We start from the raw sequence: 27,080 nt of genomic DNA, 5'->3' as shown, positions 1-27,080 counted from the left end.
TTGGTAAATTTCAGATTGAATTTTTAGTTTTTAGTTTTGTAGAAATTTTGAAAAAAAAAGCTCTAGTTGAATGCATCCATTGATTTCCGGAGGAATTATTGTAAGGATCTGTGGGAATCTGACGGAATGCATGGGAAAAAGTTTAAGGGACTACATGACAAAGCTTCTTGTGAAACCCCTGGTAGAATTCCCAAAAGATTTTTTTTAATTTATTTTTAGGAGAATTACTGACGAAATCTCTCAGTAAAAATCCTGGACGATTTCTTGAAGGATTTCCTGAATGAACATTTGTAGAAACAAATCGATAAAATTTCTAAAATAACACCTTATCGAGAAATTTGTTAATCAAAACCTGTGAAGAGCTCTTTAAATATTTCCAAAGAAATTTCTCTATGAGGTTCTTGAAGATTTCCAGAAAAAAAAACGTGGACTCTAAACGTTCACTACCTTTACGTGATGAGCTTGGGGTAACAGCTTAGAAGAGTAAGTATTACCACATGTAAAGCTTTTCAAATCAAACAGTGGTGAAAGTTCTAGGATAAAACGATGCAAAGCTTGGTTTGGACGAACAAACTCACCATTGCGCTACAATATCGCACAGCTCTGAGCAAATTGAACATAAAGCACGTACAAGTTTTGTGAGAGACTCTCTCTCAGGTGAGCAAACATCTCGCAACCATAAATGTTGGAGGTGAGAAATTTAAACAAGAATTCAGAAGGATGGTGAATATATACGCTAATGTACATTCTATTTATGGAAAATTATTAGCTATTGCAATTTTTTTATACTTTTTGTACAATTTTGTCATATAACAACCGTGATAAAATTTAAAATTACCAACATTCGAATAGCACATGCTTCACGATTCCTATTGGAATTCCAACAAGAACCGGCGTTTTTTTTGTTTTCAAGAGAATATACACAGAGAGTCAAGACTCAAATTGAGAGAAATCTACCGCAAAAATATTCTCTCTCAGTCGAGTGAAGGCTTTCGTTGTCTTCTGTCAAGTAATCATCATGGTGGTTGATCACAGTGTTATATGTGCGAGGACATTGGTCGGTTTAATTTCTGAACAACTGCTTTATTGTGTGATAGTTTTACATTGAACGAGCTTTATAATGAAGTTCTTCCGACATGCAAACAGTTGATGAAATGTGAAATTTGAAATCTTCGCCATTTGATCGGAATCGAAAGGTGAGTTTGCTTGGTGTTTACATAACTCCGAGGAAATGTAAGTGCAGTTGTATTGTGATAAATTATTTTGCTGTTTCAGTGAAACCTGTTTACTGTTCTTCTTCCAATATGTACATCTCCATTCGCGAAAGTTTGTTTTGATATTGTGGCGCAATGTTTGGAAAACAGTGTCGATAGTCAAGCCATGTGGAAATGTGTCGTTATCAGCAGTTAATTCGATTAGCGTACGCCGATTGTAGCTCTCTTCTGCACTTCAGAAGGTTGCTACTCGAGCTACTCGAGCTACCGAGCTTATTGCTCCAAAAACGATATGTTTGTAATTTTTGTACTAGACACCGGTGAGACAACGTACAACGAATGAGGATGTGTGTCGTCCAGTGGAAATTGTGCAGTGTTGTAGATCTACTTTAAGCTGGTAATGTGTAGGCTGACCATCCGTCCCGTATTTAACGGGACAACAAAATTTTCAAACACTTGCCGTTGGAGCTTAGTTAACGTTTTTGACTCAATTATTCGTTCTTTCAGGCTCAAATAGCATTATTATCCACATGCAGTTCTGATTTTGGACCTTGATTTCCTTTTTGTTGAGTTTCCAAAATGTGTCCCGTATTTAAACGGGACAAATATGGTCAGCCTAGTAATGTGACGTATGTGCTATTGAGTACTTCAAACATGAATCGGTTCAATACGCCCCGTCAGAACAAAACGACCCATTAACATTTTTTCCCGATAAAAACAGTTCTGATGTAATATGTCTGCGCTAAGCGTAAGCATTTTTAATTTCCTATTTTCTAAATCACTAAAGCTTTGATTGTGAAGCTCCAAAAATTTAAATTCAAAAGAAACGATTTTAAGCCTTTTTGTTTTAGGAATGCGAAAACATGTGTTCAGAAATAAAACATTTTTAATGTTTGAGTTCCGACAACTTGAAAGGACAATTGTACAGTGCTGAAAATGTCATTCCGATATGTCTAGATTCAATCATCTACAGCTCATTTCAGAAGCTGAACCTGAAAATATGGTATCTTGTATTATTTAGATATTTAATTAGAGATACTTCCATACCACACTGATTAGATAAACAAACACTGTCTGCAGGTATAAAAGATTCTTATCGGCCGGTTGTGATACATTCGTGATCTCTGAGTGTGCTGCTGCTATAATTATCTCTATTATTACTAGGGACAATGGAAATTCGCGGCAAAATTTCTTAAATTTCGCGGACTACTATTGTAAATTTCGCGGCAATTTCGCGGTCCCATATTTTTGATCGTTTTCTTCAAGAAAACTCCAAATTTGCATGTCATATGAACAATTTACTTGGTTTTGTGAGACGTAATCATAAATTCACCGAAAAAAAGTAACAAATTTGATAAAAAGTATAAAACAAGCATAAATTAAATTTGCAATAAACTCGAAAATAACTTTACACTGTCAAAAATTATCAGTCAACTTATGCTTATATATTTGTATTTGATGGAAATTTGTAGGGTATTTTAACAATTTTACCAAATTTCGCGGCATTTCGCAGAATTTCTCAAATTTCGCGGCCATAGCCCAATTTCGCGGATTTCGCGGCTTCCGCGATATCGCGAATTTCCATTGTCCCTAATTATTACACTAGTCGACAAATTTGAAACTTTTTTCACGCACTTTGACCATTTGTTCCATTTCATATGGAACTTGGCCCGCTGATTTCGAATCTGACTTCAGAATTCCTGTAACACGTACAGTTTTTGAGAAAAATAGGATTTTATTCTCAAAATTTAATATGTCATCGAAAATAAAATATTGGTATTTTAATTTTACATTTTTCATCTGCTCATTATAACTAATATTTATATTCAATATCCACTGATTCTTAATCTGACCTAAGAATTTCAGTAACACGTAAATTTTTTGAGAAAATACGGTTTTATACAGAAAATTTTATGTTTTCTATTTTCAATGAACTATTGTCTTTATAATTTTATTTTTTTTTTTGATCTGCTCATCTGAAGCAACATTAATATTTATTAGATTTTCATATACTGACTCGGAATCTGACCTAAGAATTTCAGTAACACGTATTTTTTTTGAGAAAAATAGGGTTTTATTCACAAAATTTCATATTTTCATACAAAACAAAATCTTGTCTTTATAATTTTTAATTTCTCATCTGCTCATCTTAATCAATAGTTATACTCAATAAATTTTGATCAACTGATTCAGAATCTAACCTAACAATTTCAATAACACCTAAAATTTTGAGAAAATAAGGATTTATTCACCATATTTCATATTTTCATGGAAAATAAAATATTGTCTTTATAATTATATTTTATTTCATCTGCTGATCATAATCAATTTTTATTTTCAATAGATTTTGATCCACTGATTCAGAATCTGAACAAAGAATTTCAGTAACTCGTGAAATTTTTGAGCAAATAGGGTTTTATTCACAAAATTTCATATTTTCATAGAAAATAAACTATTGTCTTTATAATTTTCATTTTTTTATCTGCTCATCTTAGGCAATATTGATACCCAAGTAACCAGGAAGCATTTAAAATAGCATTACTCCAGCATTATAGTAGTCCTTACGACAAGGCATTTAATGCTAATTGGCCGTATATGCACCTATAGTGCTACCACACAGCAGGTTTTGGCAAAATAACGGGCTGCCTGAGTGCAGCACCTTCAGGAACGTCGTATCAAAATGTCAAAGAAGCGTAACGCCTCGTCGAGCAAAACAAAACAAAAATAGATTTACGACCGCTCCTCGCTCTTCGCGCTTCCTCGTCCTTGCACACTCCAGCTGATATTTGATAGTGCTTTTTTGCATATTTTAATAGTTATTTGGATTTGAACTTACGATCCAGAGATTATTCGTCCATGTTTGCTGCTCAAGTTTCTGCTGCACGCTACAGGATACGCCACAGCTGTTCCGATGGCGTGTGCTGATTTAACCCCCAATATAAAGAATAATTCGGAAGCAGCTTCATTTCCAACATCCAAAACTTGTTTTCTGTGTACAAAGCATTTTCATTCCCTCTTCGATCTAGCATATGATTCCCTCTTCCGCATAATTTTATGACCCGCCAAAGCATTCACCGATTCGGTACATACTTTTCGACGAAATTATACATGCTAATTGTTCGATGGCCATGTTCCTAATCTGAACCAGCTGCAGCAATGTTTTTTGTGGAGCTTTTGGATGAGTACGGGAAAAACCTAGGGAAAAATGAATAAGGAACTCAGATGTACAAATATGTGTACAGAGGCATAGACTATGTAAGAAAGAGACAACATGCGTTATCAAACACGTAACATATCTTCCATACTCTTTGCTCTTAGCATTTGAAAAGCAGTTAAAAAGCATTCTGAATGCTTCAAGGCGAAAACACCTCAAGCAGTTGAAGTGCTAATTAACAGCTACAAGCTTTTGAGCAGCACAGCTTATGCTACTTCAAGGCAGCTATGCATTCGAACTGCTGATGTAGGGCAGCAAGCAGTTCAAATGCTTAATACGGTCTGCTCTACGGCTTATCCAAATGCTTAGTGGTTACCTGGGTATTTATTAGATTTTTATATACTGACTTAAAATCTTACCTATGACTTTCTGTAACACGTAAAATTGTTGAGAAAAATAGGGTTTTATTCACAAAAGTTCATAATTTCATAGAAAATAAACTATTGTCATTACATTTTTTTATCTGCCAAGTATAACCAATATTTATATTCAATTGATTTTGATCCACTGATTCAGAATCTGACCTAAGAAGTAACACGTAAAATTTTTGAGAAAATAGGGTTTTATGCATCATATTTCATATTTTCATGAAAAATAAAATACTGTCTTTATAATTTTATTTTATTTTATCTGCTGATCACAACCAATATTTATTTTCAATGGATTTTGTTCCACTGATTCAGAATCTGAACAAAGAATTTCAGTAACACGTGATCTTTTGAGAAAATAGGGTTTTATTCACCATATTTCAAAAAACTATTGTCATCATAATTTTATTTATTGTATCTGCCAATCATAACCAATATTTTTTTCAGTTGATTTTTATCCACTGATTCAAAATCTAACCTAAGAATTTCAGTAAATCGTGAAATTTTTGAGAAAAATATAGTTTTTTCACAAAATTTCATATATTTAAAGAAAGTAAATATAGTTTTATTTTTTTAATCTGCTCTTCTTAACCAATATTTAAATTCATTAGATTTTCATATACTGACTCGAAATCTGACCTAAGAATTTCTGTAACACGTATTTTTTTTGAGAAATATAGGGTTTTATTCACAAAATTTCATATTTTCATACAAAACAAAATCTTGTCTTTATAAATTTGAATTTTTCATCTGCTCATCATAACCAATAGTTATATTCAATAGATTTTGATCCACTGATATAGAATCTGACCTAAGAATTTCAGTAACACGTAAATGTTTTGAGAAAATATGGTTTTATTCATCATATTTCATATTTTCCATGGAAAATAAAATATTGTCTTTTTAATTTTATTTCATTTTATCTGATGATCGTAACCAATATTTATTTTTAATATATTTTATTCCTCTGATTCAGAATCCGAACGAAAAATTTTAGTAACACGTGTAATTTTTGAAAAAAAATGGAGTTTTATTCATGAAATTAATTTATTTCGTAGGAAATAAACTATTGTCTTTATAATTTTTTTTTTTTTTTTACCTGCTCATCTTAATCAATATTTATATTTAATAGATTGTCATCCACCGATTCGGAAACTAACCTTAGAACTTCTGTAACACGTGAAATTTTGTGAAATAAAATAATGATTTGCTCATCATAACTAATATCTATATTCCAAAGATTTTGATCCACTGCAGTGGATCAGTGCACTGATTCAAAATCTGACCTAAGAAATTCAATAACACGTACAGGTTTTGAGAACAATGGGGTCTTGTTTGCAAAATATCATATTTAAAAAAAAATAAAATATGGACTCTATAATTTTATTTTTTTTATCTACTCATCTTAACCAATATTTATACTTAGTAGATTTTGGTCCACTGACACAGTATTCTATTTTTATGAAATATAAAATTTTGCGAATTAAACCCCATTTTTCTCAAAAATTGAACGTGTTACAAAAATTCTTAGGTTAGTTTCCGAATCAGTAAATAAAAATGTATTGAATATAAATATTCTTTAAGATTAGCAGATAAAAAATGTAAAGACAATAGTCTATTTTCTAAGAAATTTTATAAATAAAATTCCATTTTTCTCAAAAATTGTACGTGTTACACAAATTCTTAAGTCACATTTTGAATCAGTTATTTAAAGACAAGGATTTATTTTTAATGAAAATATGAAATTTTGTGAATAAAACCCTATTTTTCTTAGGAAGTTTACGTGTTACACAAATTTTTATGTCAGATGACGAATCAGTGACTCAAAAACCATTGAATATAAATATTGTTCATGATGAGCAGATAATAAAAAATAAAATTATAAAGACAATATTTCATTTTTTATGAAAATATGAAAATTTGTGAATTATACCTTATTTTTCTCAAAAAAAAAAAATACGTTTTACTCAAATTCTTATGTCAAATTACGAATCAATGGATCAAAATCCATTAAAAGTAATTATTGTTCATGATGAGCAGAGAAAAATTTAAATTATAAAGAATATATTTCATTTTTTTAAGAAAAAATGAAATTTTGTGAATAAAACCCTATTTTGGTCAAAAACTTCATGCGTTTCAGAACTCTGAAGTCAGATTCCGAATAAGTATACGAGAATCTATTGAATATGAATATTGGTTAAGATGAGCAGATAAAAAAAATAAAATTATAAAGACAATATTTTATTTTCTATGGAAATAAAAAAATTTGTGAATAAAAATCCCTTTTTCTCAAAAAAATTACGTGTTACAGTAATTATTAGGCCAGATTACGAATTAGTAGATCAAAATCTATTTAATAAAACATATTGGTTAAGATGAGTAGATAAAAGCTTCAAATTTAAAAAGACAATAATTTTATTTTCTCTGAAAATATGAAATTTTGTGAATAAAACCCCATTTTTCTCAAAAACTGTACATGTTACTGAAATTCTTAGGTCAGATTCTATATCAGTGGATCAAAATCTATCGAATATAAATATTGGTTGAGATGAGCAGATAAAAAAATAATAATATAAAGATAATAGATTATTTTTTATGAAAATATGAAATTTTGTGAAAAAAAACCTATTTTTCTCAAAAACTGTACGTGTTACAGCAATTCCGAAGTCAGATTCGGAAACAGCGGGCCAAAACCCATCAGAAATGGAACAAGTGGTCAAAGTGCGTGATCCACTGTCGACCAGTGTTATTAGTAAAGATAGGCTGGGATTTGCCAGACAAGCAGTAGATTCTCGTTATCTGAATGGGGGAAAAGGTAATCAATTAATTTTTATTGCTGATAACTACATTGTTGGTGGGCGCCGTTTATGATTGAAAGGCGACAGAAGACAAGATGTTCAAAAATTGCGCACTCACTGGGAATGAGAAATGATTGTCATCGTTGAGTCTTTCGGACGGTCGAAGGAATGCAGTTTGGTGCACGAACCAGCACAATTGTGCTGTTGAACGGTAACAGTGTTGCTGCATATGTTTTCATCTGTATAGACTTGCTTACTTACTTACTTTCAGTCCTCGGTATCACCGTGGGGTGCAGAGGGCCGAATTGAAAGATCTCCATCCTGGGCGATTGCCTGCCATAGCCTTGACCTGTGGCCAGGTCAAATTTTTGTCGACTTGCTAGAATTCGTTGTTGAGGCTGCGCCGTCATGAGCCTCTGGTTCTGCCTCTGCGGCGATGTTCTGCTGAGTTCCAAGCTAGCGCTTGCTTGCAGATTTCGTTTCCGCCTCTGCGTAGAGTGTGGCCGACCCACCTTCACTTTTGCTCCCGAATTTCTGTCGCTATCGACTTTTGATGACATCGACGATGGAGCTCCACGTTGGGGATCCAATTGTGAGGCCATGCACGAATTCTTTACCGCAGGTATCTATTGATGAAGACCTGCAGCCGTTGAGTGTTCTCCACTGATACACACCAGGTTTCACTGGCGTATAGCAGCACAGATTTCACGTTCGAGTTAAAAATTCGGATTTTGGTGCGTCGACTAATCTGGTTGTTTTTCCATACATTTCTTAAACTCGCAAAGCAGCCCTCGCCTTCTTGATCCGTGCACCTATGTCGATCTTGGTGCCGCCATCGGCCGCCATTTGACTACCAAGATATTGGAAGCTTTCAACATTTTCCACTGATTGCCCAGCTACCGTAAAGCTGGAGGGGTTGACCGTGTTTACATCCAACGATTTGGTCTTGTTGACGCTGAGGAGCGATTGGCAAGATCATTGAGCTTGCTCTGCATATCAGAGCGCCGTTGAGCAACGTCATCAGCCAATTCGAAGTCATTTAGGTGCTCCATGGTAGTGGGCTGCCAATGCAATCCACGATTTGGTTCACGGTTAATCGGTGCTACAATGATGTCGTCGTTTATTTTCTCAGGGAGGCTCTTGCGCCGGAGGGCTTGCCACATCGAAAAATTTTTCGTAATCAATGAACACCAGGTAGAGAGACTCTTGAAATTCATTGATTTGCTCCAGAATGATACGGAGCGTGACAATATGGGCCACACCCCAAGCAGCACCTGCAACATCATCCAAAATGTGGTTTTCTATGCTTTGATCTAAAAGAGTTGCAATAAAAGCGCACGCAACTTCCATCTTTTCAGTTGAGTTGCATTTAAACTCCGAATATCGTTAAGTTGCAGCTTTGTTTCATAGGAATTACAAATAACATCGTAATTAACATCGATTTATGGAGGCGGAGCTTACATATTCCTCACAAGTGGCAATACAGTCAGCTTGCATTAAATGTGCTATGTAACACACATGAAACATCTTGCTCTGGTTTGTTTGTTCAGATTAGGTTCCAAATTTGTTGGGGAGAACTTGCGCGTCTTTTCATTTTGACAGCTTTTCTAACTTGTGGCAAAGACGGTACAATGAAGTAACGCGTAACTTCAGTAGCTTTTATGGTGCATTGAGCAGCAAATCTTTCACAGAGCTTCTGGTGTAGTATGTAAGGTGAGTGGTTAATACTCCTGGTTCGAGTCTGAATATATTTTTTTAATTTTTTTTATCATTCCCTCTAGCTCAAGTTGCATAACGATTTAAAATTTGCGCTTTTTGCGTTTCAAAGAAGAAGCAATTGTGTTCTGTCGTCCTTAATTTGAACAGTGAATAAATTGCACTGATGTTGCTGGTACTGGCTTTGAAACAAGTCGTGTTGCTTGGGACAGGATCGTCTGGCACGGAATCGTGCTTGCTGCCGTCGGAGAGTTGCGTCAATTTTCTCCTGTATCCGGTTAAGGATCACTTTGCAGAGGACTTTGAGAACGGCACACAGTAACATGATTGTTATACCTTGCTTACATACCTACAATTACAAAACCTTGGCATTGTAAAAACACCCTACTGCCATTAATAAATATACGAGTAAAGAGTACGAACGTGTTTAAAACTCGTCCACAAGTAAAGTCCGCGTTTCGCGTTTTAGTTTGTTTTTTTGCCGTGCCGGCCCCGGAATTCCGCCCCGTTACAACAGTTTGGCGAACGAGGATGATCGACAATGCTGCTAATGCTGGTGGAGCAGTACCACCAATTGCTGCTGCCGGTGGAAATCTGCCACCAAATTTCCACATCGATGCGTACAACCGGAAGAAAACACGCTGGTCAAGATGGGTGTAAAGACTCGAAACAGCGTTAACCATTTACGGTGTAGTAGATGGGGATCCTCGACGGAACCTACTCTTTCTTCTGATGGGCTCGGATACATATGAGACGTTGTGCGATAAGATTGTTCCGGATAATCCCCGAACGAAAACCTTCCAAGTGATTGTGGACACCCTCGAACAACACTTTAACCCAAGGCCGCTGGAAATAAGCGAAAATTTCCAGTTCAAGTGTCGACGCCAGGGGGACAAAGACGCCCTCTCCCCGGATGAGGCCGTCGACGAATATGTAGTGGTCCTTCGTCGCATCGCTTTTACTTGCAATTTCGGAAACTACCTGGACACGGCGCTAAGGAACCAGCTCGTGTTCGGCTTGAAGCGGAATGATATTCGAGGACCTCTTTTTAAACACAGGAACTTGACGCTGTATGATGCTCGGGATATTGCGGTCAGTATGGAGCTGTCACAGAAAGTGGTGCAGAAATTGCTGGCTCCCTTTCGACATCCGAGGTAAATGCTGTCCAACACCGACGAGGCGTACGATAAGAAAGTGGGGGGGCGATTCTCCGACAGCAGGCACATCCGCGGAAGAAAAGTTCTGTTTCCGGTGCGGGGATAAATCGCACCTTGCTAGAGCATGCAGGCATCAAAATACGGTGTGCTCCTACTGCCACACCAGAGGACACCTTGAACGGGTGTGTATGAGGAAGTCTTCGGCGAGCAAGGATCACGCCGGAAAGTCCGATTCAAAATCAGGTGCCGTGAAAACGATCGATTAGCGATGTAATTCTACAGAGGATATTAATGCGGAAGAGGTTATGTACGGCAAAATTCGTACCCTGGTGCTAAACGGTATTTCGGTTCGGTTCAAAATCGACACTGACAGCCCCGTGAACATCATCAGTGAGCAGCTTTTCCAGCAGCATTTCAAGAAATGCCAACTGCGGAAGTGTTCTTTGAATCTCGTCAGCTACTGCGGTACTAACATTCGTGTATTGGGAGTCTTGGATGTGGCCGTTGACTGCCGTGGGGTGCGAGCCACACTACCGTTGTACGTAGTCGATTCTTCGAAACATCCGCTGCTCGGACGAGAGTGGCTCAAAGTGCTGAACGTCAACTGGAACGCGATGCTAAAAAAAGAAGTTGCAGCGAACGTCATCGACCAGCCGGCTGGTTCCCACGATACTGCTGGAAATCTGAAACAGATTTTTGCGAAGTATGCGTCGGTGTCCGAGGACTACATACATTTATTTGTTCAACATCATTAAGACAAGACATAATCAACAATAGTACGCCACAATACTCGGTTTGTGGCTGCCGCTCTCCATCCTCGGTCGCGCCCAATGCTCGCCAAGTCACGCTCCACCTGGTCCGCCCATCGTGCTCTCTGCGCTCCACGCCTTCTTGTGCCAACCGGATCAGTTGCAAACACCAGCTTTGCAGGGTTGTTGTCCGGCATTCTTGCAACATGCCCTGCCCACCGTATCCTTCCGGCTTTGGCCACCTTCTGGATGCTGGGTGCGCCGTAAAGTGCAGCGAGCTCGTGGCTCATCCTTCTCCGCCACACACCGTTCTCCTGCACACCGCCGAAGATCGTTCTTAGCACGCGTCGCTCGAAAACTCCGAGTGCTTGCAGGTCCTCCTCGAGCATCGTCCATGTCTCGTGTCCGTAGAGAACCACCGGTCTTATTAGCGTCTTGTACATGGTATATTTGGTGCGGGGGTGAATCTTTTTCTACCGCAGTTTCTTCTGGAGCCCGTAGTAGGCCCGACTTCCGCTGATGATACGCCTCCGAATTTCACGGCTCACGTTGTTGTCAGCTGTCAGTAAGGATCCGAGGTAGACAAATTCCTCCACCACCTCGAAAGTATCCTCGTCTATCGTAACATTACTACCCAGACGCATCCGGTCGTGTTCGGTTGGAAGTTTTGCCGTACGGTATAGATCCGGTCCGTTGTCGACCGGCCGTCGATGAAGCCGGCTTGATAACTTCCCACGAACTCATTCGTTTTAGGTGACAGACGACGGAAGATGATCTGGGATAGCACTTTGTAGGCAGCATTCAAAATAGTGATCGCCCTGAAGTTCTCACATTCCAAATGGTCGCCTTTCTTGTGAATGGGCCAGATTACCCCTTCCTCCACTCCTCTGGTAGCTGTTCGGTTTCCCAGATTCTGACTATCAGCCGATGCAGACAGGTGGCCAACTTTTCTGGGCCCATCTTGATGAGTTCAGTTGCGATACCATCCTTACCAGCTGCTTTGTTGGTTTTGAGCTGATGAATGGCATCCTTGACTTCCCTCAGCGTGGGAGTTGGTTCATTTCCGTCCTCCGCTGCACTGGCGTCGTCGTTTCTTTCGTTGTCGTGGGCTCCCGTGCCTACGTTCTCCACGCCGTTCAGATGCTGATCGAAGTGCTGCTTCCACCTTTCGATCACCTCACGTCAAGAGGCCTCCGTCTTTATCCCTGCAAAATTTCGGCTCGCGGCACGAAGTCGTTGCGGGATGCGTTGAGCTTCTGATAGAAGTTCCGTGTTTCTTTGGAACGGCACAGCAGTTCCATTTCTTCACACTCCGCTTCTTCCAGGCGGCGCTTTTGCTCCCGAAAGAGGCAGGTCTGCTGTTTCCGCTTCTGTTTGTAACGTTCCACGTTCTGTCGAGTCCCTTGCTGCAGCATTACCGCCCTCGCTGCGTTCTTCTCCTCCAAAACCGTTCTGAACTCTTCGTCGAACCATTCGTTGCATCGATTCCGTTCCACGTACCCGATGGTACTCTCTGCTGCGTCGTTGATGGCTGCTTTCACTGTACTCCAGCAGTCCTCTAGAGGGGCCTCATTGAGCTCGCCCTCGTCTGGCAACGCGGCTTCGAGATTCTGCGCGTATGCTGAGGCGACATCCGATTGCTTCAGTCGCTCTAGGTTGTACCGTGGCAGTCGCCGGTACCGTACATTGTTGATGACGGAGAGTTTTGGGCGCAGTTTGACCATCACCAGATAGTGGTCGGAGTCGATGTTGGCGCCACGATAGGTCCTGACGTCGATAATGTCGGAGAAGTGCCGTCCGTCAATCAGAACGTGGTCGATTGAGGATTCCGTCTGCTGTGGTGATCTCCAGGTGTAACGATAAGGGAAGGTGTGGTGCAAAAAGGTGCTACGTATGGCCATGTTACTGGAGGCGGCGAAATAAATGAGTTCGTCTGCTGGTGGGCGCTGAACTTACCAATCGTCGGTCTGAGTTCCTCCTCCTGGCCTACCTGAGCGTTCAAATCTCTTATGATGATCTTGACGTCGTGGCTTGGGCAGCGATAGTACTCGCGTTCGAGTGCGTAAAATGCGTCCTTGTCATAATCAGTGCTTCCGGAGTGTGGGCTGTGCACGTTTATTATGCTGAAGTTGAAGAATCGGCCCTTGATCCTCAACCTGCACATTCTTTCGTCGATCGGCCACCAACCGATCACGCGCCTCTGCAAATAACACCCATCACGATGAAAGCTGTTCCCAGCTCGCGTATGTTACCGTAGCTCTGGTAGATGGTATGATTACCTCTAAACGTTCGCACCATGGATCCTGTCCAACACACCTCCTGCAGCGCTACGATGCCGAACCCGCGGTCCTTCAGTAGATCGGCGAGTATGCGGGTGCTCCCAATGAAGTTGAGAGATCGACAGTTCCACGTACCGAGATTCCAATCGCTAGTCCTTTTTGTTCGCTGGGGTCGCTGCCGTTGGTCTCGGTTCGTATTATTCTGTTGCTGATTTTCCGCTACAATGTTTTTTTTTACGGCTGGCTCGTAGGGCCTGATACCAACTCACTACTTTCCGGAGGACCATAGTGCACAGTTGAGTTTAGAGTCCTTCCCTGGCACTTGGACGTAGATCAGCCGCCCCTAACATGGGGATCAGACGCTGTTGTGAGCCGCTCCTCCTGGAGAACAGACGCTCAGGTTTACCGAAGCAAACCCCCCCCCCCCCCCCCTTCCCTATCAGCCTACGACCAAAGTTCCCACCGGGGTTGGTTACCTGATCTTCCCTAAGGTTGCTCATAGTTTCCGGCCGGTACCACGAGGAGGTAGGGATAGGAGTTGCTGGGCAGAGGCTAGTGGATCACAATGGGATCTGAATTGCGCAGCATACCCAGCCTTTACCGTGTCCGAGGACTCTATAGGGAAAATTTCCACTGTTCAAGTAAAGCTGTAAATGAAACCGGATTCCCAACCTGTATCCATGAAGGCCAGGAAGATGCCGTTCAATTTGCGAACCACGATGGAAAAGGAGCTTCTTCTTCCCCATGGCTCTACGTCCGCACTGGGACTTGGCCAGCCTAGCTTCAACTTAGTGTTCTTTAAAAGCATTTCCTCAGTTATTAATTGAAGGGCTTTTCTTTGCCTGCCATTGCATGAATTTGTATATTGTGAGGCAAGTTCAATGAACTCTATGCCCAGGGAGTCGAGAAAATTTTCCCGACCGGATCGGGAATCGAGCCCGCCGTCTTCGGATTGGCGATCCATAGTCTTAACCGCTAGGCTAACTAGAGACATGGAGCTGGATAGGCTGGAATCCGAAGGAGTGCTTACAAAAGTGAGTCACACTAGCTGGGCCACGCCTATTGTGCCAGTGAAGAAAGCTGATAACCGTGTACGCATCTGCGGGGATTATAAGCAGACAGTGAATCCTGAAGCAGACCTGAAGGTTGAACAGCACCCCGTACCAACTGTCGATGAACTGTTTGCGTCACTGGCGGGCGGGCAGAAGTTCACCAAAAATCATCTTGTGCAGGCATATCTCCAGATGGAGGTTGCGGAGGAGGATCGGGAGATGCTTACGTTGACCGCACACCGTGGTACACCGTTTGATGTACGGTGTGGCATCTGCTCCGACCATTTGTCAACGCCAAATCGAAACGATCCTGCAAGGCATTGAAGGTGTCAGTATTTATCTCGATGACATCAAAATTACAGGACTTACTGATGCGATCCACTTACAAAGACTGGAAGAGGTCTTGCGCAGGTTGAGCTACTACGGCATCCGGGTGAATCGGGAAAAATGCGAATTCTTCACCGACCAAATCCAGTATTGCGAGTATCAAATAGATCGCGAAGGTATCCATAAGGATGATATCCACAAGGTCCAACAGAAAGTTGATGCGATTGTCAACATGCCGCGTCCGAAGAACAAGGATGAAGGACGTTCTTTAGTTGGACTTGTCAATTACTCGGCCGTTTCTACGAAAACCTCAGCACAGTATTGTACCCGCTGAACAATTTTCTGAAAAACAAAGTGCCATTTGTCTGGACCAAAGATTGCGAGAAGTCGTTTGGGACCGTGAAGGAACAAATGCACGGTACATGCAGGTGGATAAGGAGGCTTATGCTATCATGTTCGGAGTGAGGATTTTTTTCCAATATCTCTACGGTCGGAAATTCGTCTTGATTACCGACAATCAGACAATTTCGAAGGTTTTCAACGAGAGCAGGGGTTTACCAGTGATGTCTGCACTCCGGATGCAGAATTACGCTACATATTTGCAATCCTTCGACTACGAGATACGCTTTCGTAAATCAGCGAACCATGCGAATGCAGATGCCTTTTCTCGAATGCCGCTGACACGTACAGATCCGGAAAACGTGATTGAGGAGTGTGACGTCGTAGAGATCAACAAAATTGGGACTTTGCCGTTGCCGCAGCGGATCTTTCTGAGGCTACAGCTGCAGATAAGTCTGTGAGTGCGTTGATCCAAGCACGGACAGAACGTTGATGGATAGCACAAATTCGGAATCGACCAATCGGAGTTCTTGCTACAAAAAGGTTATCTTCTTCGTGGAATTCGTGTCTACGTTCCGACAGTCTTCCGCAAGCGTGTGCTAACAGAGTTGCATTCCACACACTTTGGGTCGCCCAGGGCAAAGTCACTCGCTAGGGGCTACTGTTGGTGGAACGTTATGAACAAGGAGATAGAGGAGATGATTGCGAACTGTACTGAATGCCAATCAGTTCTACCGATGCCTGCTAAAGTTCAGCCTCATCATTGGGAACCTCCGACCGAGCCGTTTCAACGCGTCCATGCGAACTTCGCAGGCCCGTACATCGACAGCTACTTCTTTATCCTGATTGATGCCTATACAAAGTGGCCAGAAATCCGGGTATGCTGATCCTTCACCGCAGAGAATACGGAAAGCATGTGTCGCGACATATTCAGTCCATTCGGCATTCCGGCCGTATTTGTCAGTGACGACGTTGTGCAATTTACAGCGACGTCTTTCCAGTCATTTTTGAAACAAAACGGCATCGTGCACAAGATGGGACCCAGTGAACCACTCATCGTATGAGATGTTGTATAAGATGTTGAAGTGGAGACGATATGCGTACATTTTACATGCGCCTAAATGGAGGCATGTACGCATATGGCCTCCACTTTATCATCTTATGCAACAGCTTATACGATGACTCGATGTCTGGGGAGCTAGATACCATCCATTCACAAACGGTCAGGCGGAGCGCTAAGTTCAGACATTTAACCTTCCGTAACTCGCGCAGTTGACTACCTGCGTCAGCACTACGCTAATGCTGAGTACAAAAAGCGAGATTATTTCAACGTGTTGTACAAAATACAACAGCGCGATCGTTCGATGGTTAAGCAAAAGCTCAAGGCCTTACAGTGTTCGAGATCCCACCTGAACGTAGAATGGTCGAAGATTCTGTTGCCGTACCGGAAAACGATCCATCCAATTACAGGCCAGTCACCGTCGATGGGGATATTCGGGCGACAAATACGTTCACGGTTGGACTTGATGCTACCCGGAAGATCCGAGGAAACGCCTTCCACTTCGCCGGTACGGGAGTTAAGGAACGGTGACAGAGTTCGCTTACGGGATTTCCTCACCAACAGCATATGACGGTTCGGTAGTGTGATGTCGAAGTTTGAAACTCAAGGACTGAAAGGACCTGGGAAAGGCACATCGACCACATCGTGAAGTTCGGTGTTGGCCTAGGGTTACCAAGACTGTTGGTCCTCCTTCTCAACAACAGGAGACGACCCGTGATCCGGTAGACCCTAGCCAACCGACTCAGTGACCGATGAAACGCCGCAGTGCCGTGGCGGCCCCGGGATTCCGCCCCGTTACAACAATGATGCACCGCCAATTATCGCATACGGTCAGGTCACCCTTTTGGGCACCTTTACTAAGACGCCTTACATCCAATCGGCCAGAAATGTCGCGGTTTCCCATATGTTGCAGAATAACTGATGAAGTAGTTGCGGGGATACTACGGGGAGCCTAAGGAGGCGCTCAAAATGCTTGAAGTTTGTATGGGAAAACTTGGTCAAATGTATGCAGAAATTTTAAATTTTCGAATTTTGCCGCTAGGTGGCGCTGTAAGCGTTCAATAATCAATCCCTTTGGTATTATTGTAAGTTACTTTATGTCACAGAACTTTGTCGAAGACTTCGAAGTGATCCGACGGCTGTGAAAAAAGTTATACCCTAAAATTCGTAAGCTTAAAATTTCTGCATACATTTGAGCAAATTTTACCCATACGAGCGCCCCCTTAGGCTCATCCGATTTTGTTCAAATTTTGAACGTTGCTTCTGGGAGTCCAAAACAACTGATTTAGGAGGTAAGACTTGGCATTTTTCGGTTTTTTTGTTTTTCATATAAGTGTGGGCCACCTTACTAGGCTCTGTTGTCCTTCTGACTTTAGCTAGATTGAGGAGGTACGTCTCGAGCGTCTGTCCACCAAGGAGGTGCGGCTCAAACAGCGTCTCTTCTGGCATCCAGCGGCTGAATATGAAATACTCCTCCACCGGAAGCTATAACTAATGTGGCAGCCCCACCACGGTGGATAGGGGACCTTAGGCCAACCTACTGTTTCCGAAACCCAAAAAAAATTACAGAAACCGAAAATGAATACAACTAATGTGCATGCGAAAAACATCGCTTCACTGTTGACATTTCAGTTTGACGGATAGCGGTGCGATAACTGCAAAATTGTTGCACGTAGTGGACTAGCAGTTAAAAAGCTTTGCAGCTAAAGCGCTTGTATCGGTCAAACGTCTACTGTAAAATCAATTAATTGTTGGTGTTGCGTTACATTCGTCGACCTTAACGGCCTTAATCGGCCCGGCCTTAAATATCCCTCAATCACCCAACTGCATACTCTCGATACCATCCAGCCGCCGCCGCATACTCTCGATAGATCAATCATAGCAGCATCTATATATGGCCTTGGATTTCTTAGCGAATCATGTTTTTACTCTTCTCACACTTCTAAGAAGGGAATAAATACCAACTTTTAATAGAAGGCCCTGAGCGCTAAGTCTCATATACCAATTAACTCAGCTCTACGAACTAAGTAAATGTCTGCATTTTTTCAATATGCTCAACAGACATCCTAACAGGAAGATAAGAGTAGTGTGGGGTTAAGGCCGCCTTCTACAACAAGAAGTAAAAGAAGAGTAGTCCTCTTCTCGACCCACTAAACAAAACACATTCGTATGGTCGCCAAACCCTTCGTCTCTTCGGAACCACAAAGACGGCATTGCTTCAGAGAGTAAATGTCTGCATGTATATGTTTATGTGTCACAAAGTCACTGACGTTTCTTAGCCATCTGTCAACCGATTGAAGTTCTCTTATCATCAAATGGAAGCTTCAGCATCCTTGTAGAACGCTTATGAATTTAATTTTGATTGGAGCTTTCGTTATCGAGATGTCTAACAAATAGTGTGTGGAAGTTATTATACATTTATGATTATTTGAGAGATATTGACCTTAGTGTATCCCTTACTAATAAAAACATTTTGTTTTTTTTTTTTTATTTCAGCAACCACTTGCAAACTCCTCTTGGGCCTCCTCTTGCAGCCTCCTCATTCAAACATAAATTCTCCGACCTTGAATCTCCTCCGAATGCATCTTCCACTGAAGCCGGCTTCTTATCATCATCGTCACCACCAGCAGCTAGAACTTCGCCACTATCAGCATCACAGCGGCGGACAATTTCAATCTCTCGTACAACAGACAGCAATCCCGCTCTTATCTCAATCAACAATCTCGTGCAGCTGATATTGCGCACAGTAGTTCGACTCATCCAACAGACAGTCTTCATCTGTACTTCGAACGCGATACTCCTCTGTTCCAGTTCATCGTCGCGTCGTAAGGCCATGTGATTCGGAGAGGCGAAGTCATCATGAGTGACGACGGGGTTGTGGTAGGTGGAAACTTGAATGATTAATTTGAATTGCTCAATTAGCAGGGACTCTCTTTTATTTGTAGATGCCGGTTCGCGCCGAGCGATGGTACCACAAGATCACCGTGGAGCCGTCGATGTTCCTGTACATGATGGCCTTCATGCTGACGTCGGTGATCGAGCAGGTTTTCTTCCTGTACAAGGCCTGCACGGTAAACCATGGCTACTCGCACGATATCTGCATCAACATCGAAAGCTACCAGGACATCAAGAAGGAGGTCCAGATTACAACGTCGACGTTTCACATGTGGAACAACATAGCGATGTACGTGGTCCCAATCGTACTGGCGTTGTTCCTTGGAGCGTGGTCCGATCGGAGAGGTCGGAAACTTCCGCTGATTTTGGGGTTGATCGGAAAATTCGTGTACTCGGTGATGATCGTGGTTAACACTCGGATGGAATCGTGGCCCGTGGAGTACATCATCTACACGGCTACGATACCAAGTGTTCTGACAGGAGCGGACATCGCCATCTTTGCGTCATGTTTCGCTTACATCTCGGATATCACAACAGTTGCGGATCGCACAATAAGGATCACGATCCTCGACGCAACATATCTGAGCACGATGCCTATCGGAGTTGCTATCGGAAATCTTATCTACAATCGTACTGCCCGATCATTTACGATAATGTTTGCGATCAACGCCTCGCTGCTACTCCTGTCGATCATCTACTCGATCATACGGCTGAAATCTCGCACCACCGACAGGCAGGTCTCGATCACAGAGCTTCACTGGTACCGAATGCCCGGTGATTTCTTCGACAAGCAGCACGTCGTAACATCGCTGAAAACCTTCTTCAAGAAGCGGACCATGAACCGGAGGATCTACCTCTACATCCTGATGGTCGCCATGTCCTTCTACACATTCCAACGGGACGAAAAGCCCAAAATGTACCTGTACACCCAACTGAAGTTCAACTGGAATGCCGATCTGTACAGCTACTTCAAGACGTACCAATCGGCTGCCTACGTGGTGATGATGTTTCTCGGAGTGCCGTTCTTCACCAAGGTACTGCAGATGAAGGATACGTTCATCATCATGATCGGCGCCGTGGCTCACGCCTCGGCCCGGATCGTCTACATCTTTGCCGAAGTGGATTGGTTGTTGTACGTCGGGGCGAGCATTTCCAGCCTGGGTCCGGTGGTGGCCCCGGTCCTCCGGTCGATGATCTCAAAGATGGTACCCACGACCGAGCGGGGAATCATTTTCTCGTTTCTATCGGTGTTCGATAATGCTGTGCCGCTGTTGAGCGGAGTGCTATACACTCAGATCTACAACGCAACCATCAACAGCTTCCCGCAGGCGTTCTTCCTGTTGACCATGGGAACCCAGATCATGGTACTGCTGTTGACGATGTGAGTATGACTGTATATATTTGGGCGTTCATTTTTATTGATTACTGGTTTTGTTCTAGCGGTGTTCACATATCCCTCCGCGGGAAGACATTCGAGGAAGGAACCACCGACAACGGGAATGGGCTAATCGAGGCAGAGAAGATGCCAGCTAGTATTGGCATAGCTGCCGAAGAGAATGAATAAGGCGTGATTATCTGATTCAGGAAGAAAGCTCGATGCGATGTGGAGTTACTTCAATTCTCCTTCTTTGATAAAACAGTACTACTCGTAGCCGGCTTGCTTTACATGCATTACCTTAGCTCAATAGACTTGAAGCACGATTTGATAACTACTTGCCTTAAGTCATTGTATGCAGTAGACGTTCGCTCGGTGCAAATGCTTTAACTGCAAGTCTACTAAGTGCAGCAGATTTGCAGTTATCGCACCGCTATCCGTCAAAGTGAAATGTCAACCGCGATGCGATGTTTTTCGCATGCACTTTTGATGCAATGCGATGTTTTCCAAATGCACATGAGTTGCAAGTGACAGTTCTTTGACGCCTGTCAGTTGTTGCAGTTATCGAATTTCTTTCGGTAAGTAAAACGTAAAAATGTTGCAGATATCGAACGTCTACTGTATTTTGATATTGTCATGTTGAAAAATCTTCAGCAATAAAATATGTGTAAAAATAAGTTTTTGAAGAAACAAGACTCCTCAATTAGTGCTAAACTACACTTACAGTCGTATACACGGTAGAACAATAATAAAAGACAAACTTTATTTAACAAAAAAAAAAGAAAAAAAAAACAGCTAAACATATCGTAATACGAAAAATATGAAATGCCGAGTTAACTTGAAAATCTTTTTAGATTTGAATTAAAAACTATCGATTATACTCCAATAACCCCGGAATCCACAACGTTAACTGTAGATGATAGAGTTCAGGAAAAACATTTTCGGGAGTTTGGATTTTTTGTGGGGTAGAATGGAAGTCAAACATCAATTGCTATTTATTTTCTTTTAAATCCTAGTTCTAGCAGTAACTTTTATTTCATTATTATTATCATTATTGTTACTTTATTACAGGACCCAGGAAATGAACCAGCTGTTACATCCGTTCATAATAAAAGTTAAAATTGAATACAAAGCCTACTACAAAACTCATTTGAAACAAACAAATAAATCCGACATCAATTTTTAGAAATCAACCACTTTTGACCTTACCACATCATCCCAGTTGGTCTACGTACAATCCTTGTCGACGTGGTCTGTGTTTCTGAGACCAAATTATGCAGCCGATTGTGTTTTGGTCCATTTTTCTATGTGAAAGTGAAAAATATTATCCCTGAAATAAAGGCTTGCATTAGAAACATAACCTCAATAAATTCTCAAACGATTTGTTAACATTGCCCACAAATTTGGTTTGTTGGTAACGATTTGGACTTTTTCAGACTCCATCAGCTTTTGTTCGGACAGGGTACAACGTACGGACATGGTTTTCTTTCCTACGTTGAGCAGATTGAATTAAAACGCTGGTTAAATATAGTACTACGCGGAATGACTTTCCAGTCTTGCCAAAAATTAAAGTACTACATACTATTTTATCTTGTCCGACGTTTCAGTCCGTTTGAAAACTTCTTCTGGGACTCTAAAAGATTACACCGGTTACACATAAACTGTTCGCTTTGCGAGGGAAACAGTACTCCGAGGGATTTTTGAGGATATAAGGTAAGAATCTTAATTATGGTTATAGTACCAATTATTCGCCCCATAGTTGATTTTCACACTTTAACGATGTAAATCAACAAGAAAAAAGTTGTGAACAACAGATCATACTGGAAAAACTTGTAGATAAAGCACGAAATGTGGCTAATTGACAAACTGAGAGATGAAATTTGTGAAAAAAATCGCGTTCTGGTGGGATTCGAACCCACAACTCCGTATTCGCTAGACCAGCGCTTTTAACAACTAAGCTACAGAACAAGTAATGATTCTGCGGAATAGAAAGCCAAACTGACTCCGAAGCCGCACCTTGAACATTCCTATTTCACAAACTCATCTCTTTTTCGGCTTAGATGCCAATCCATGAAAATTTAAACTGCCTTGTTTATTTTACCCTCATCTTCGATTAGTCTATATAAAAAGCCAATATGTTATTCATTATACAATCCAATTAAATGCCACTGTCTTTCAGGATTTCTCCAGAGATTCCTTTTGGGATTTCTCTGGAATTTCATTCTGGGATTGCTCCAGGTGTTTTTTACTGCCCTAGTAATAATGATAGCTGAATAGTGAGAGTCATAGCCGAACAATGGTTGGTTAATGGTGTCAAAAGCTGAATATCCAGTTGAATGGTAGCTTGTTAAATTAATAACGTGCCTCTTGTTCGGCCTATCATCGTATGCAGAATATAGAAGCTTTGCCATCTACTCTACATTTCATTATTTTGCTGATCTTCAATACTGAATGTTTAGCACTGGGGCAATTTAACCCAGCTTCAATGGCAATAACAAGCTATCAGTGAAAAAGTTGTGCGGATCATAAAAAACCAAAAATGGATCGTAAATATAAAAAAAACATAAGAAATGGCACTTATTTCCACCATATGAAAAAAGACGTGAGAAATGTGAAAAAGTGTTGAAGGCCTCTAAAGGTTTCTAAAATGCTCCTTTGTCCTCCTCGATCATCTAACGCTGGATTTCAAAACTGCTGCAGAAGCCACATCCTTGAAAAGTAATCTGCACGGAATTTGTAAATGATACAGTATCGCTTGACTAGATATTTTTATTTGAATAATTGAAACGCCTCAACTATACTCCTGGCGAAACTCAGCGAAACTTTTTTTTGTATAGTACGGTTTGTATGAGAGAAATTTTAATTTTTTGATGTGGCATCATTTAGTAGTTTTACAATCAACATTTCTACGTCTGAAACGTCATTCTAAAGGTTCATGAACAAGCTTTTAGAAATTACTTTAAAAGTTTGACATTTTTCATTAAAGCCGAAGATATGCAAAGCTGAACATTTCATTAGTTTTACCAAAAATTGACAATGGTCTCATTCTGCTACCAATACGATAAAAAAAACGATCAAATCTGACTATACATGTCAATGGTTGCTACTCCTTTATTGATCTGAGCTGGTACCAATTGCACAGAGATCCAAATGAATAAGGGCTGGGACACTCCACTTATTCTCAAAGTGCAATTCTAGCAGCTCATACATTTTGGATCAATACCGGCGCCGGCCACGTCCTAATAGTCAGTTGGGAAGGGAAAGGAATGTTAGAGTGTGCTGGCTGTTGCTACTAAAGACCGAGATCACCTCTGCATCCCCACAACCAGCACGGACTGGGGTAAATATTTGTTAGACGGAAAGGATGGGAGATCTGGGAGTCACCGTTGGGTCGGTGATGCGATCCATGGATAGGGGGGTTATTTATAGTGTTCGTAAGGTGATAGATTGTGTGGTGATTGAGGTGAATAAGGTCAAGCGGCACAGCACGCTTTGGTTGCATAACTTGTAGGCGTTATATGTGGAGTGTGAGTGGAAATTGGAAGGGAGGGAAACGACTTTTTTACAATTCGTTTCTGGTTCTAGCGATGGCTATGAACATATGAATATACATGAGTTGTATATGTAGAGAAGAGAGAGAGAGAGAGAGAGAGAGAGAGAGAGAGAGAGAGAGAGAGAGAGAGAGAGAGAGAGAGAGAGAGAGAGAGAGAGAGAGAGATAAAGTGGATAGAAAGATACAAAGTAGGATGAAAAGGGACGGGCCAGGGATTGAACCCATGACCTTCTGCATACGAATCAGAAGCGGTAGCCACTAGACCACCAAGCCCGTCCATTGGTCTCATTCTGCTACCAATATCTCGATAAGTATAGGGATTAGCAAACTAATATTCTAGGGTTTACTGGTCCAAGTGGTCTACTTCCAACTACCGAACCTAAATTGAATAAAGTCAATTTTCGATTTTTGGCCACCTGAATCCCCTTAGTGCAAGATTCAGAATTGATGTTGGTGATTGTTTTAAAATGTCCATAAACTAAATCAAACTTTCAATAAGGTGAAGCATGATGAACGTTTCAAAATATGGTAGTCCTTAACCACAGACAAACAGACGTATCACTTGGAACAAAATGTGATAAAAATCATCGTCCCGAAAACATAATCGTCCAATGCTAATTACGCTGTGATTCGCAAACCCACTGAGTAGATGGTGGTGGTGAGCAAACATCAAATAGGAGCAAAAACGATGCAAGCGCCATGAGCGGGCGATTTGCGAACTATGGAATATTTGAATAATCCGTTAAAAAGTGAAACGATGAGAAGTGAGTAAAGCGAGACGCCTCACATAGGCGTAAATTTACCAAATTCCTGGCCATAAGTCAAAAAGCCTTATATTTTTTGAAGATGGACAAAGTGTTGCTTCATCATGTGGCAATCAATAAAACACTTTGGGATGCTTATTTTTTCAAGAATAAATGTCTGAATTTGATGGTTTTCTCCACTGTCTTTTTTTTTCGTTTGTATCATAACTCATTGGAGGTACTTCAATTATCACAATATCGACAGATTGAAAATAATAATTGAGTATGTTAACCAGTTCTCGTGATTAAGGTGTATCATTTAAACAAAAAACTGCACCTGATATCATTTATTTTTGCGCTCTTACGGAAGCGTTTTCAAAATCATGATTTTTGCCAATTTTTAATCATTTTCAGCATTTAAAAAAATTTCAGATTCTGCAGCATTCTGCGATCTGGATAAAGTTACAATAAAATAAAATACATTTCCTTTGTGAATCGCAAGACGGGTACCAGAAAGTACCAGACGAAAAAATAGATCATTATGAAACTTTTACCTTTTTGACTAGTGTTCGGATGTAAATTACCAATTTTTTGCAGCAACTGCTATCTTTGCAGCAGCTCAAACTGTAAATTCAATTTTTATCATTAATTCAACAATGTTATGTTAGTTTTATATTACTTACAATATTTGGTATCGAATTCCTCTTACAAGCTACAACTCAGTGTTCTCATCTCTCTCCTTTACAGGAAGGAAACAGTATGCCGACAATATGTGAACCTTAAACATATACAAATAAACTAATTAGCAATCCATTTTACGTACCTTACGACTAAACTTCATTACTTATAATCCGAAAATATTTAATATGCTTAAGGTAATATTATTTCCTGGAGGTATTATTTTTCGTTGTTTTTGTTGTGACGCTCTTCGTCACCTAAACGCTCGTCTTGACGTAGCTTCAGTGTTACCTATAATCAAGCTGGATTGTCGGTCAGCTTGTTGACTCATATTTACCATTCGATTTCTGACCTTCCGTTGGAGCGGCTGTGCTGTATAGCGGTGTCGTAACAACTAGTTTTTAGTTACAATTTATGTTTAATTTTGGTATAACAACTTCGTTTCGACTATTTTTTAATGAATGGCCACTTGATCTCGGTAGAAACATCATAGTAGAATACAAATCTGGTCTTGTATCTCTTAACGAAATGTGTCAAATGGAATCAATTTTGTAAATTTGGACAGAAATCTCCCAACACCGTTAAATGCCTGAATGTATGCAATGCACATGCAATTTTACGTAGCTAGAACTGTTGTGTTCAAAATTTGATTAAAAAAAAATAAAACAACTCAAACAAAGAGCTCACTATGCGTAGCATGTAATCTTATGTTGATGTACCGTAAAGAATATATTTTCACATAAATAATGTTTTTTATAGCTAAACTCATTGAGTTTTTCACTCAGTACTCAGTACACACTTACTTTTATGTGTAAATTATGGTAAAATTCCAAATTTTAAAATAAAAATCAAACTGATACAGTTCACACGGTTTCTCTAACCATGTTCATACTTCCAATATTTCCATCCATGATTAATTTTTGAGTTTTGGTGTGTTTCTCAAGGCACTATTGAAGTTAGCCCAAAATGAATTGGGAATCACAAAAACATATAGAAAACGGTACAACATATGAACTGATTTAAAGGGGTCGTTCACAAATAATGTCTCGAATCTCTAAAAAATGAGCAGATAGAACAATTGTTCAACAAGTTTTCTAATAATGACATTCCTCACAACTTTGCTGAAGACATAAACACGTTATCTTCACTAATGAAAAAAAAAAATGAGTTTCACTCACAATTCTGGGAGAATTACTCTGAAACGAGGTGGCCCGTGTTTCCAAACAATAAATTTTATGTATATTTCCATTTTTATTTTTCAGTTCGCTGTACTCAAAAAAATAAAAAAAAATGACGATTCAAGTGATTTTTGGGGGTGAAAACATACGTTGCTCTTACCGAAGCTATAAGAAATCATTTCTGGCCTTTACGTGGATTAATAGGGCTATTTATAATCCAAAATGCATCCTCAATATTAAAATTCAAAATTTTTATCGCTAGTTCCTACATAATACACAGGATAATACACCATAAAACGTGTTAAAACTTTTTGGCCAGGAAATGGACCCTGTTACTCCAGTGTGCGTCGCATTCAGTTCATTTCTGTATGGAATAGACTAAAGG

At 40.6% G+C, this 27,080-nt stretch overlaps 1 protein-coding gene and 1 long non-coding RNA gene across 3 annotated transcripts; one reads left to right on the top strand and one right to left on the bottom strand.

Annotated features, from left to right (window-relative positions):
* Positions 1-1,006: 1,006 nt before the first annotated feature.
* On the top strand, positions 1,007-21,675 carry LOC109410403 (proton-coupled folate transporter). Of its 2 annotated transcripts, none has more exons than XM_029870286.2 (4): positions 1,007-1,196; positions 18,770-19,153; positions 19,219-20,549; positions 20,609-21,675. In XM_029870286.2, the coding sequence occupies exons 2-4, from the start codon at positions 19,133-19,135 to the stop codon at positions 20,730-20,732; spliced, it is 1,476 nt and encodes a 491-aa protein (XP_029726146.1). In that variant the 5' UTR covers positions 1,007-1,196; positions 18,770-19,132; the 3' UTR covers positions 20,733-21,675. The 2 variants fall into 2 exon arrangements, with proteins under 2 accessions (XP_029726146.1, XP_062717214.1); XM_062861230.1 differs by lacking the exon at positions 1,007-1,196 and adding an exon at positions 9,179-9,307.
* On the bottom strand, positions 21,208-25,787 carry LOC134292241 (uncharacterized). The gene is made up of 2 exons (XR_009999534.1): positions 25,523-25,787; positions 21,208-21,873 (listed from the first exon to the last, which is right to left on the bottom strand). It is a non-coding gene; the product is annotated as an uncharacterized LOC134292241 (long non-coding RNA).
* Between the last annotated feature and the right edge of the window lie 1,293 nt (positions 25,788-27,080).

This window comes from Aedes albopictus, chromosome 3 (genome assembly GCF_035046485.1).
Source record: "Aedes albopictus strain Foshan chromosome 3, AalbF5, whole genome shotgun sequence".
Taxonomy (NCBI): Eukaryota; Metazoa; Arthropoda; class Insecta; order Diptera; family Culicidae; genus Aedes; species Aedes albopictus.
Note: the sequence above shows the minus strand (reverse complement) of the source record. Positions and strands in the feature narration are given on the sequence as shown.

What these genes read in the sequence shown, in the direction of transcription:
- LOC109410403 (XM_029870286.2), top strand. Translation starts at nt 19,133, where the DNA reads ATGAGTGACGACGGGGTTGTG. An exon ending in TGAGTGACGACGGGGTTGTG is followed by an intron (nt 19,154 to 19,218) that starts GTAGGTGGAAAC and finishes TTTTATTTGTAG; the next exon opens with ATGCCGGTTCGCGCCGAGCG. An exon ending in ATGGTACTGCTGTTGACGAT is followed by an intron (nt 20,550 to 20,608) that starts GTGAGTATGACT and finishes GTTTTGTTCTAG; the next exon opens with CGGTGTTCACATATCCCTCC.